General features: G+C 40.0%; 1 protein-coding gene across 1 annotated transcript in view; it reads right to left on the bottom strand.

Annotated features, from left to right (window-relative positions):
* Positions 1 to 504: 504 nt before the first annotated feature.
* BLMH (bleomycin hydrolase) overlaps positions 505 to 13,891 on the bottom strand; it is a 50,763-nt gene continuing 37,376 nt past the window's right edge. The window contains exons 11-12 of the mRNA XM_075854326.1: positions 7,129 to 7,198; positions 505 to 2,282 (exon numbers count right to left, since the gene is read on the bottom strand). Coding sequence (XP_075710441.1) covers positions 2,134 to 2,282; positions 7,129 to 7,198 — 219 coding nt within the window. The 3' untranslated portion in view covers positions 505 to 2,133. The remainder of the gene's footprint in view (positions 2,283 to 7,128; positions 7,199 to 13,891) is intronic.

Raw genomic sequence — 13,891 nt, 5'->3', positions numbered from 1 at the left:
CACCAAACAAAATTATTTATCATCTATCCAAACAGATAGGTGCCAAAACGTTCCTTTTAATTTGAACAACTGCACAGTTACAGACAATTTTATTGACTTTGTAGGAGTACAATGTGGAAAATAAACGGACATAGGATAGGATTCTAGTTGCAAGATAGTCCCTTATCCAACTGTTTGCTAGATAAATTTTGACAATGAGTACAGTACCTACCAGCTTCAAATTCTTCACTTTTGACAAAATGCAGTTTGTGGACTATGTCCTATCCCTGCTGCTTAGGTCAGTACATTAGTCTGCGCATGTCTGGTTTACGACATAGGACTGTATAGGCTAAGCAAGTGTAACTTATTTTTGATGATTTAACTAGTAAATAACCCCTCCTGTCTACGTAAGATTGTTTTTGGCACCTGGAATCCTTTAAAATAGTCTTGTCATATTGATTGGATATCAGAACACTACAAAAAATTTTGGCTGAATTATTGAGATAGGATGAATATCAAAACCAATTTTCATGAAAATAATTATACAAATTTAATGTATTCAACAACAAAAAATGGCTGGTCTGAGTTTCATGTTTTTATTAAAAAGAACCATCTAAAATCAGAGAAAATGATAAGAGAAAACAAGAATAAAATCTAAAAAATAGCCACAAATGCTTTAGAGCTCCTGCTTGTCTGCCATCAATGATACCGAAAATCCATACGATATATATAGTAACCCAGAATGTACACTCTAAAGGAGCTTATTAGTCATATGATGAATCTTTTATTACCGACAACTGTACATTTATGTGTCCTGCTCATTTTTAATATTTTTGCTGGAACCAACCTCAGAGGAAGTAGTGACAGTTAAAATATCACATACTCAACTATATTTTATAAAAAGTACATTCTTCCTAATGAAAAGGACAATGTGATACCAGGTCGTGTTGTAATTTTTGACTTGTTATATATTCAGGAAGTACAATAAAGGGGTTGTAAGCTGATGAGACACTCAAACTATAAATTGTGAAGGAACCAAGCAGCGTTTTATTGCCCTGCAGCACCTCTGCAGGCAAAATAATGTATTACACACTTCCCATTAAAATCAACAAGCTGTCTGCGTAACACAAGGATGTTCTGGTCCCTCCAGACTGAGACAGACACTCTCTTTGTATCCGCTTTCTATTCTGGCTAATAGAGGAGGGTCCTGAAATAGAGCATGCCATATATTTACCTTAATAAAGTAAGTGAATTATTTCATTTTTAAACCAGACTACCCCTTTAAACTGCAGATTGTACCCTAATTTGGTGATTTGTTTTAGCCATTTCAGGCTAGATGCCATATTTGAATGAATCTGCCTGGGGCTTGCACTAAAGTTGTGAAGCTGCTTCTATTTGATACAAAGGAACAGCTGGGTGCTGGATGTGGCACTTTGAAGTCTTCTAAATGGTTCCAAAACAAAAAGCTTTACCAAAAAACATGCAAAAGTGATTACACTTCATTTCACAACACAACTATAGATCAGCAGGGCATATTTGACAGCCTAGTATGCTATCGGCTAAACCACAACACCTAATCCACCCAACTTGATGAATCCATGGCACAAGAATGCTGTATAAAATAGCACTCGGATGTTTACTTTCCATGGTCCACTTTAACTTGTATGGTCAACAGTAAATTTTTGATGGATTCCTCCAGATTAGAACACATTTGTCTCCACTTAAAATTTTCACGGATCTCCAGTTGCCCTCTACAAGTCTATGAGTAGCACGCCAGACTGACACTCTATACTGAAATATATAACCTTTCTAGAAGTTAAAAAAAATGTCAGCACTTCTGTTGTTTGGAGGGTTTGTCACCAAGATTTATAAAGGGTATTGATTGTAAGATAATCTGTTGTATTTGCTGCAATAAAGGAGCAATAAAATAGAGAAACTGATATCAATATCAATGAATGAGCTAGACAAAGAAGCGTTCTTCCTGAGCGGTGGGTACGAGATACAGCAGACCCGTAGGGGTTGATGCCTTCTCTTCTTGTTCTTGGATAAAACATGCAACGTTTGGTTGATTGTATTGTTCCAGTGCTAAACAGAGGACATTTCTGTCTTGATGGTGAGGGGAGGACAATGGAAATGACTGGAATCCTTTCTTCTCTATGCCAAAGCACCCATAGGGTCCCAGGCTGGTAGCACCACTGGCTCTTGCTTCAGAACCTCCAAAACTTCCTCCGGTACATGTTTCTTGTCCACAACAACCTCGTACACATACTCTGAGAACCATTCATCAGTCATGATGAGGTAACCTGGGTAGGAGAAAAAGTATCATAATTAGTCACCTAGACTCGTATGGTAGTTATTTGATGCTATAAAGAGCATATTTATTCAAAAGTCTAAACATTTTTATAAACATTCTGTCATTTTATGCAAATATTATGCTATACACACACACCAGTCCATATATGCAAAACTCTGTAATGTACTGAATTTTTCAAACACATGGATAAGACCAATAAACATCCAAAAGTACTAAATGGAGAACCCATCTGTGGCACTGGAGTCCTGGTCTTGGAACTGTACATTATAATACTAGCAGAGAATTCATTATTCAAACACATGGGTTTCTAGAGATGTAAAGACACTTGAGCTTACAGCCCAGGCAGGCTCACAGCAACTTAACATAATGTTTCTTCAGCTACAAAGAAAAATGAGATCTTCAAGCTATGCCACAATCTGAGGGATACGTCCTTCAGATAGGCAAAATGCCAGTCATTTTGCGAAGTTGCTTTTGCATAATAGATTTCCTTTTAAAATTCCACCCAAATTCCAGCACAATTTAATTATTATATAAACAAAATGCTTGGAATGTGAACGCTCTCCAGGGCAACCGCCAGCCAAAAGGCGATCCGGATTTGTGGTCAGTATTCTAATATTGATCACTTATACCAGTGGATTCCAACCAGGTGAAACTACATCTACCAACATGCCCTGAGAGCTACAGAATATAGACCACCAATTTACACAAACCTATGAAGATTGATATTGGTCATAAATGTGTGTATAAACCCAGAATAATTGAGAACGGGACATTGCTGGGTAGTTCTGAAGCAGTCCTGGCACTGTAGAGAATGCCAGGACCACTTTTACCACAGGCAAAAATCAGGGTTATCATTATCTTTTATCTGTTCATGAAAGCAAAATTTACTGCAGATATTTATAGAATTGTCAAATGTTCTTTACATCAATGGACATGAGATCTTCTCAGGTGGCAACCTCATATGGCCATTGTATACTAGGGTGATTGCCTGAGGCACAAATACATGGGAGATTGATCTAGTGCTTGGGGGAGACAATACTGAACCCTACAAAAATTTAGGCAAACTGCTTGCCTCCAATGATTTAGTCTCAGGGCTGGCATCCTAAATCTACCTTATAGCATTGATCCAAAGCTTTTTCACAAGATAATATTTGAGGTCATCGTGCGATATTTCTTATTTGCATTCCAGCTAAGAGACCAAAGAAAATGCCCTTGAAACTCCTTTAAAAGTCATATAATGTTTAGAGTTCTGTTCAGCACATGCCGAATGCATTTATAAAATCCCATTTACCATATGTATGCCAAAAGAGTGATCTATTCTATATATGTTTGGAGTTATGAGTCAGCATACTTTTTTTTAGCTGTACCGAAAATCCTAAATTGACTATAGATTTGAGTACAACGTATACCACGTTGAAGCCTATGATGACGTATGGAACTGTATGGCAGATGATGTCAGGATATTTCTCCGGGGCACAGACCTAAAAGCGAAATGTAAACTGACCCTTACTGTTAAGTTATACAGGTCACTAAATAACATATGCAATAACTTTTATACTTATTATAATAGAACTATTATAAAGTGTGCTTAGTGGAGTAGGATGCGTTTCAGTGTATCACCATTACCGTTGCGGTTTACAAGGAGCTCTATTTTGAGATGGGATTTCCTCTAATGCCCTTATCTTTGTTGCTCTAAGGGCGCTACCAGCAAAATATTGTCACCCAACTAAACAAAATTTTCGTGAGTTGATAGCCCCCTATTTCCAGGTGAAGGTTTCCAGAAATCACTGTTTTTCCTTCGTTCTCAGTCAGATTTTAGAGGAAGTTCATTCCGTTCTCCATTGTTACGCTGTTAGCAATGCATTTCAAACTTTAGTAATGGATAATATAAGCAAAAACTGCGACTTCTGATAAATGGAGGAAAAGAAGTGCGCTAGATCAGGCCTCCCTTGCAGTCATGTTACTGGGCTTTCATATGTAGACATCAGTAATGATAAGAAAACTGGCGGAGGTTGTATACTAAATAACCCTCTATATCACCCAAATCACAAGTTATTGCTGCTTGGTCAAACATGGCAGAGGTCATGTAAAAAAGGTAAGATGAAGTTAGCTTGAAAGTTTATATTTAGCAAGCTTCCAGCTGCACGGTGGCTCGTGGTCAACACTCTTGCGTTGCAGCGCTGGAGTACTGGGTTAAAATCCAACCAAGTACCAACCTGCATAGAGTTTGTATGGATTTTTCCAGTCTCTGGTTTCCTCCCACACTCCAAAAATATACAGATTGGGAATTTAGATTGCGAGCCCTACTGGGGACCGCAAGTGAGGACAACTTCTATATAGCACTACGGAATATGTTGGCGCTCTATAAGTAACAGAAATAAATAAGCTGCCATTTAGATCACCATTATTAGATATTTTATTATCAATTTATTATATTGGTCTAAGCAAGCAACAAGAGCAAACTAGATGTATTCTAAAACATACGTTTAAAGCCCCATGCACACAAACGTGCTTTTGCGACCGCAATTCCCCCGAAAATCCACAGGAGAATTGTGGCCCCATTCATTCCTATGGGGCCATGCACACGACCGTGGTTTCCACGGTCCGTGCATTGCCCCAGAGCCCGGACCGCAGAAAGAACGGGCAAGCCTTATTACGGCCGTGCTCTGCGGTCCAGGCTCATTGAAAGGAATGGCCGCGGCCATGTGCACAGCCCGCGATTTGCGGGCGGCTCGCGGCTGACACTCCGTGGCCGGCCGACCCAAAAATCACGGCCGTGCACATGGCTACGGTCGTGTGCATGAGGCCTTAGGGGAGGGGACAGGTTCTCCTTTAGTAATATCTAAAAGAGAACAATGTCCTTTAATTAGCGGGTGATAATTCCAAGAACATGTGCCTCCAGCTACAGCACCGAATGCATATTAATTCTTTTTCTAGAATTCTCTCAAATGTGCAGGCTACCCAAAAACGGGTCCTTACATATACCCTTATTTATGGTGATCTACAGTGTTGCACTTTAAAACATCATCATAATTCCATTTAAAAAGTAACTGCACTTTCACAAAACCTTTGACGTCACACATATCAGAAGTTTGGATCGGTAGGGGTCCGTGGGGTTTAGACCCCCTCCAGTTCAGAAATGAGGATGGAGAAGCAATCAGATGAAATGTGATCAGCCCTCCCCTCTAGGCTAAAAATGGACCCATAGACGTTCTATGTGAGCCCGTCTTCAGTCTGACGAAAATAGCGGATCACAGCCGAAGGTGCAGGGTGCTCAGCTGAGCGATTCTGCACCTTAGTTTCAGCAACGGTGCGTATGTCAGAACCCGGACCCCCACTGATCCAAACTTCTCAAAAGATTTGTGAAAGTGTTGTTACTCTTAAATTGAATAAAACAACAATGATTATAGAGAAGCTTGTCGTCTTGTCATATAGTTTGTAAAGTCAAAATCATAATGGTCATCCAATATACAGTATGTGCTGGCAATGCTTCAAAGAAAAGTTCAGCTGTACATAGGAGTATCCAATAATAAGCGAAGGAATCTTTTCCGTTAATCTCTGTGGCGCTTTGCAGAGGTCCATTCCAGACAGTCTGGGCTACAGCCGTGGAACTTCTACTAATTAATGAAGCCGATTGCAGGGATTTGAGGATTTAGCGTTGATTAGAACTTATCCAGGCCATGCTCGCTCGAACGTATAAATGTACAAGCTATTTCAATACTCTTTTCTCCCTTGTATTTGTGATCTGCTATTCATTACATACCTATCAGGACATTGTATCCTTGGTTTGTAAAAATAAAACTATCTAGCCAAGTGTAGCCAAAATGTCAAAGCCATCATGTTACATATATATATACTTTTACATAAGGGATGGCATAAAAACAAACATATACCGTCACACTTTGTTACACCAAATGAACTAGAAAACTATTTTTAATTATTTTTTTTTTAGGAAGAAGATCCTTCAATTTATTTCCAGACTTCAATGATAATCAGCAAATGGTGTCAAGACCAAAGAGTTTATAAATCTTTTGTGTTCTTTTTCTATTTTTTGTGTTTATTATAATATAATCATTGTGCAGGCCTACTGCCACTTGCCTAAGGTGGAGTAATACAAATAACTAAAGGAACGGACGATACACTTCTAGATATGCATGCACTAAGTAAAAGAGAAAAAATGTGATGTACACATCCTTTCACAAATACATGGTCATAGGTTGATACAGTAAAATTATCCAACACAAGTTTGTTTAGTATTTTGCAACGATGGAAGATGGAAGATCAAAAAAGCATTGGATTATTGAGGAATCTAAGACTTAGTCAGATTACCTGAACCCCAATATCGTGGCTCTGACTGTAGACAACTGACCAAGTCACAACAAACCTGGTTCCTTTTTGTGTACCATTACTGTACCCTCTTCCAGTGGCATACATAGAGGAGAGAGGGTCCTATAGCAAAGTTCAAACTGGGCCCACCAATATGGTGCTGAATTTTGCCATCCAGGAGAGAAGGGCCTGGTGTTTGTTTCCCCCTCTATAGTTTTCCCATGACTAGTGGGCTAATTCCCCACCATCTTTTTTGCTAACAATTCAGTTCCTCTGGAGAGGGGAGTGCTGCACAAGTTCTCACCACCCAATAGCAAAGGGCATAGGACCAACCAGGGCTAGCCCATCTCTCTTTAACGGACCCAATGCAGCCGGCATGGTCTGCCTCTATGGTATGTATGCCTTTGCCCTCTCCATCTGGCTTTTATCATTCTATGCACAGTGCCTGACGTTCCACAACATGCATAACAATGTCTTCAAATAACATGGCTAAACCAATCCAGACTTACCTTTATTTCCACGATCATCTCCCCAGGAGTTTTCAACTCGCCATTTCTCATATTCTCCTTCTTGACTATCCTGGAAAATCAGAGTAGTACACAAGGTTAGATAGTAGGGATAGTAGGAAATATTGCCAGGAGTGTGTACCTACTATATACTTGAAAGAAGCATCAAGAGGGGATATGAATCAAAGACTTTATGCAATAATGCAATTACACCAGTATTCTGGGTAACAGGCATTAAAAATATAGTTTTCGCCCTGAGTGGCATATTAACGAAGGCCCAGCACCACATTATTTTTTAGCTCCTATTACATTTCCCGTTTGCAAATAGGGGCACGGATTTTCTGTTGCATGGAGGTTATCAAGCCGACCGTGTTCAGTAACATCCATTTCCTTACAGTATGTGGCTTATGCAACTAAACAGATCCTGACAGTGTAAACATAAGCTTAAGAAATCTGACGATTTACCTTTAGTAGGAATATACTTTTGATTCATTATTTTATCTTAAAACGTAACTTCACTTTCGACTACACTTTGCATCAGTGTATAGGGAATTGCTTAGACCGTAATTTTCTGTTATTAATATAGATAACCGGGACTGTGGAATCGAAAAGCCAAACTTCCGACTCCAGCTCCTCTATTGTTCAACTGTCTGACTCCAACTCCTTCATGAATGGCTCATGCTCGCTGTGTATAAATGTATGTGTGGTTGGTAATGTAAGAAAACAATGTACACTCAGATTTCTGCAGCTATATATGTATATGTCCTGGAAATCAGGTGCAACTCTGAGTGGGAAAAAAATAAACATTTAAAAATTGTATCTGCTTTATTAAGGACTTCATTTCAAACGGTCTAACAGTCCAGAGATGACAGCAGGCACGACCAGTCAGGGCCAATTTAACCATAGGGCAAACAGTAAACCTGAACCAGGCTCCCTGGTGGCGGAATCATTTTCAATTGTGTTTGCGTCCTCAGTGAAAACTTGTAAGGGGGTTTGGGGGCAGACCCCAAAGACAGAGGAGAGAGCCGCATTGTTGCGTGTCTTCCTCTGTGTATGTGTCCAGTTAGCCCTTGCGTCATTCACCTTTATTGTCTGTCTTCTTTCTCCTCTTCTGTGTCGATCAGACCGTTTTCCCTCCTGTAATTCTAAAACAGAGGCGTGTGGCTCGCTACTGCGCCACTTAGGGCCGGTTCACATCAGCGTTCGCTTTCCGTTCAGGGGTTCCGTCTGAGGTTTCAGTAGTGGAATCCCACAACGGAAAGTCAAACGGAAACCACAGCTGCCGTTTGCATCACCATTGATATCAATGGTGACGGAAACATTGCTAATGGTGTCCGTCTGTCACCGTTCCGGCAGGTTTATGTTTTTTTCGATGGAATCAATAGCGCAGTCGACACTCTGTAGCGTTCCTGGTCGTGAGGGAGACAGTTTCCCAGATGGCAAGGCTAGGAGTATCGCAGCGTCAAATTATTCTGAGCCCAGCGCTGACATGAAGTAGCGGTGCCACGCCATCTGAGCGAAATGGCAGGGTGCCAAGGAGAAAGGAGATTTAGGAGCAGGGATGCGTGGCAGACCACGTGATAATTACAGGACACTACAGAAAATGTACTCACAGCCGTCAGTGCAGCTCGATCACAGGGAACAGACATTATTAACCCTCAGTGTTCCAGTCTGTTCAGAACGGGGGGGGGCCCAAATGAAGAAACTTTTGCACTGGGACCACCAAGTGATAACACGTCCCTGCGCCCTGTAGTGAATTTCCTCCCCTGGTCTTTAGAGAAGGAATCTCACTACTAAGAATGTACAGATTCTGACATTTTAACTAAGGGAGCACCATGAAGATACTTGGTCTAAGGGAGAGGAGAGAACAACAGAGAGTTGATAACCAATTATCTATCACCGCTAGAACATCCGAGTAATCACTGCTTTTTGATAAATGGGGTCCATAAAAACGATAGAACATCACATATATTTAAAAGATTGCAAGCTCTTGCGAGCGGGGCCCCCATTCCCCTTGTTTGAATTGTGAATTCATTTGTCACTATGTAATGTCTGATATTTTGGCGCTATTTAAATAAAATGTATTATTATTATATGAATAAAATTTAAAAAACGTTCCTAAATTCCTATGACAGTAAATATGTAGCCAGCTATGCATTTAAAGAGGCTCTGTCACCAGATTTTGCAACCCCTATCTGCTATTGCAGCAGATAGGCGCTGCAATGTAGATTACAGTAACGTTTTTATTTTTAAAAAATGAGCATTTTTGGCCAAGTTATGACCATTTTTGTAATTATGCAAATGAGGCTTGCAAAAGTCCAAGTGGGTGTGTTTAAAAGTAAAAGTCCAAGTGGGCGTGTATTATGTGCGTACATCGGGGCGTTTTTAATACTTTTACTAGCTGGGCGCTGTGAAGAGAAGTAACATCCTCTTCTCTTCAGAACGCCCAGCTTCTGACAGTGCAGATCTGTGACGTCACTCACAGGTCCTGCATCGTGACGGCCACATCGGCAGCAGAGGCTACAGTTGATTCTGCAGCAGCATCAGCGTTTGCAGGTAAGATCGACTTACCTGCAAACGCTGATGCTGCTGCAGAATCAACTGTAGCCTCTGGTGCCGATGTGGCCGTCACGATGCAGGACCTGTGAGTGACGTCACAGATCTGCACTGTCACAAGCTGGGCGTTCTGAAGAGAAGAGGATGTTACTTCTCATCAGAGCGCCCAGCTAGTGAAAGTATTAAAAACGCCCCGATGTACGCACCTAATACACGCCCACTTGGACTTTTACTTTTAAACACACCCACTTGGACTTTTGCAAGCCTCATTTGCATAACTACAAAAATGGTCATAACTTGGCCAAAAATGCTCGTTTTTTTAAAATAAAAACGTTACTGTAATCTACATTGCAGCGCCGATCTGCTGCAATAGCAGATAGGGGTTGCAAAATCTGGTGACAGAGCCTCTTTAAGAGCTCTCAAACCTGTCCTCCAACTACGGGCTGTCAGTCTACTGTTCTTTCCAGGAATGGCAGTGTATTAGGGAATTTCCGCATAAGCAATTCCCTATACTTAGGCGAAAAGTGTTACTCCAAGCAGAGATACATTGTTTTATCCCGGTCATAGTCATGCCAGACATTAAACTTTTATATACCGATCAAATTAGATCAGTACATTTAAATGGTAAAACCAGTCAAGATTTGTAAAAAGCAGCTTCGAAAAACAAGAACAAGTAACCTGGAAGAACAGATCGCCCCATCACGCAGGAGTGGCAGCTTATCCAGAGTCTTTGATGCTATTAGGTGAAGTACCAGAGTTAACAAGGCAGAGTCACAAGTTAATCTCATAGTTGCTCAAAGGCGGATTTAACTTTGTTCAATCTTTGAACGTCTCTATTTGGGCAGTAAAAATTCCCAGCAAAGTTTTTTCATTTGGCTTTATGTTTTTTTTATTAGATAATCCAGATAAGAACCAGGGGAGTACTGCATTCTGTTACTATCGGACTGGGAAGAATAACAAGCCAGGAGGTCAGAGTACAAAACGCATTTTTAATGAATCTCCTCCCAGGGCTTTTTCTCAGCATACAACACTCATTAGGCCAATATATTCACAAGCACAAGCGCCCTAATTTTCTTCTCTGTCATAATAAATAGAAAAAAAATATTCTACAGGGTAATGTGGGAGTGAGGGAAAGTGTATAGGGGGTACGTCTCAAGATAAAAGTTGCTTAAAGCCTCTAAAGAGAACATTAGCATCAACTAAATGAAACACACATATAAATGCCAAAACGCACATTCCCTGTATTTTAGTCCACATTTATTTGAGAGCTGTGCCTAAGGATGCAATATGAAACCTAATACTTTTACAAACCAAAGATATATATATTTAAACCCAGACTGAGCCTTTCTTGAAATGATTGGAAACGCTTTGAGAAAGAATTTGAATGGCTAGCTCTCAGAAAAAAAATAAAAAAATTATATATATATATATATATATATATATATATATATATATATATATATATACACATACATACACTACCGTTCAAAAGTTTAGGGTCACTTAGAAATGTCCTTATTTTTGCAAGAAAAGCACAGTTTTTCTCAATGAAGTTAACATTAAATTAATCAGAAATACACTCTATACATTGTTAATGTGCTAAATGACTATTCTAGCTGCAAACGTCTGTTTTTTAATGCAATATCTACATAGGTGTATAGAGGCCCATTTCCAGCAACCATCACTCCAGTGTTCTAATGGTACATTGTGTTTGCTAACTGTTTTAGAAGGCTAATGGATGATTAGAAAACCCTTGAAAACCCTTGTGCAATTATGTTAGCACCGCTGTAAAAAGTTTTGCTGTTTAGAGGAGCTATAAAACTGACCTTCCTTTGAGCTAGTTGGGAATCTGGAGCATTACATTTGTGGGTTCGATTAAACTCTCAAAATGGTTAGAAAAAGAGAGCTTTCATGTGAAACTGGACAGTCTATTCTTGTTCTTAGAAATGAAGGCTATTCCATGCGAGAAATTGCCAAGAAACTGAAGATTTCCTACAACGGTGTGTACTACTCCCTTCAGAGGACAGCACAAACAGGCTCTAACCAGAGTAGAAAGAGAAGTGGGATGCCCCGCTGCACAACTGAGCAACAAGACAAGTACATTAGAGTCTCTAGTTTGAGAAATAGACGCCTCTGAGGTCCTCAACTGGCAGGTTCATTAAATAGTACCCGCAAAACGCCAGTGTCAACGTCTACAGTGAAGAGGCGACTCCGGGATGCTGGCCTTCAGGGCAGAGTGGCAAAGAAAAAGCCATATCTGAGACTGGCTAATAAAAGGAAAAGATTAATATGGGCAAAAGCACACAGACATTGGACAGAGGAAGATTGGAAAAAAGTGTTATGGACAGACGAATCGAAGTTTGAGGTGTTTGGATCACACAGAAGAACATTTGTGAGACGCAGAACAACTGAAAAGATGCTGGAAGAGTGCCTGACGCCATCTGTCAAGCATGGTGGAGGTAATGTGATGTCTGGGGTTGCTTTGGTGCTGGTAAAGTGGGAGATTTGTACAAGGTAACAGGGATTTTGAAAAAGGAAGGCTATCACTCCATTTTGCAACGCCATGCCATACTCTGTGGACAGTGCTTGATTGGAGCCAATTTCATCCTACAACAGGACAATGACCCAAAGCACACCTCCAAATTATGCAAGAACTATTTAGGGAAGAAGCAGGCAGCTGGTATTCTATCTGTAATGGAGTGACCAGCGCAGTCACCAGATCTCAACCCCATAGAGCTGTTGTGGGAGCAGCTTGACCGTATGGTACGCAAGAAGTGCCCATCAAGCCAATCCAACTTGTGGGAGGGGCTTCTGGAAGCATGGGGAGAAATTTCTCCCGATTACCTCAGCAAATTAACAGCTAAAATAACAAAGGTCTGCAATGCTGTAATTGCTGCAAATGGAGCATTCTTTTACGAAAGCAAAGTTTGAAGGAGAAAATTATTATTTCAAATAAAAATCATTATTTCTAACCTTGTCAATGTCTTGACGATATTTTCTAGTCATTTTGCAACTCATTTGATAAATATAAGTGTGAGTTTTCATGGAAAACACAAAATTGTCTGGGTGACCCCAAACTTTTAAACGGTAGTGTATACATATACACACACACACACACACACACACACACACACACACACACACACACACACACACACACACGTCCTTCCCAATGAATTCGATCAATAATTAATTCGTTAATTTATTTATTTTAGTAATTCAATTAAAAAAGTGAATCCCATATATTATATAGATTTCTTACACACAGAGGGATCTATTTCCAACACTTTCAGAAAATTTGAATAATATATAAGCCCAATTTCAAAAATGATTTTTAATACCGAAATGCTGGCCCACTGAAAAGTATGTACCACATTGCCAAAAGTACCAATACCTGGTTTAATAACCACAGTATACACTGTGCTTGATTGCCCTTAAACTCGCCCAACCTAAACCCCATAGAGGTATTGTCAAGAGGAAGATGAGACACCAGACCAAACAATGCAGACTAGCTGAAGGCCTCTATCAAAGCAACCTGGGCTTCCATAACACCTCAGAAGTGCCACAGGCTGATCGCCTCCATGCCACGCCGCATTGATGCAGTAATTCATGCAAAAGGAGCCCCGACCAAGTATTGAGGGCATATACTGGACATACTCTTTAGTGGGCCAACATTTCTGTATTAAAAATAATTCTTTTTTTTAAATTGGACTTATAGAATATTCTAACTTTCTAAGACACTAAATTTTGGGTTTTCATTAACTGTTACCATAATCAGCAACATTAATAGAAAAAAAATGCTGGAAATAGATCCGTGTGTGTAATGAATCTATATAATATAGGAGTTTCACTTTTTGAATTGAATTACTGAAATAAATTAACTTTTTGATGATATTCTAATTATATATTCACATATGGAGATGTGAGTCAAGTCCATGACTAGTTTATTCTCACAGCTCTTTTCCCAGTATACGAATTATGCTACACCCCCCCATCCCACAAGTACTGTACAGAAATTTGTGTCCTGCTTCGCTCAGGCAAAGCTTCCTGCAGACAAACCTTGTAGTGCAATAGGGAGAACAGCGAGTGTGTGAGTGAAAAGAGATTTTGTTCATGTTACATTACACCTGTTACAGGGTAAGAAACAGGAAGACAAGTGAGCTGACCCTCCCATAGGCGGAGAAAAGCAGCTCCAGCTTTCGGTATGTAC

The sequence above is a fragment of the Rhinoderma darwinii genome, chromosome 2 (assembly GCF_050947455.1).
Source record: "Rhinoderma darwinii isolate aRhiDar2 chromosome 2, aRhiDar2.hap1, whole genome shotgun sequence".
In the NCBI taxonomy this organism is placed as follows: domain Eukaryota; kingdom Metazoa; phylum Chordata; class Amphibia; order Anura; family Rhinodermatidae; genus Rhinoderma; species Rhinoderma darwinii.
The sequence above is the reverse complement of the archived record's forward strand: the minus strand, read 5'-3'. Positions and strand labels throughout refer to the sequence as shown.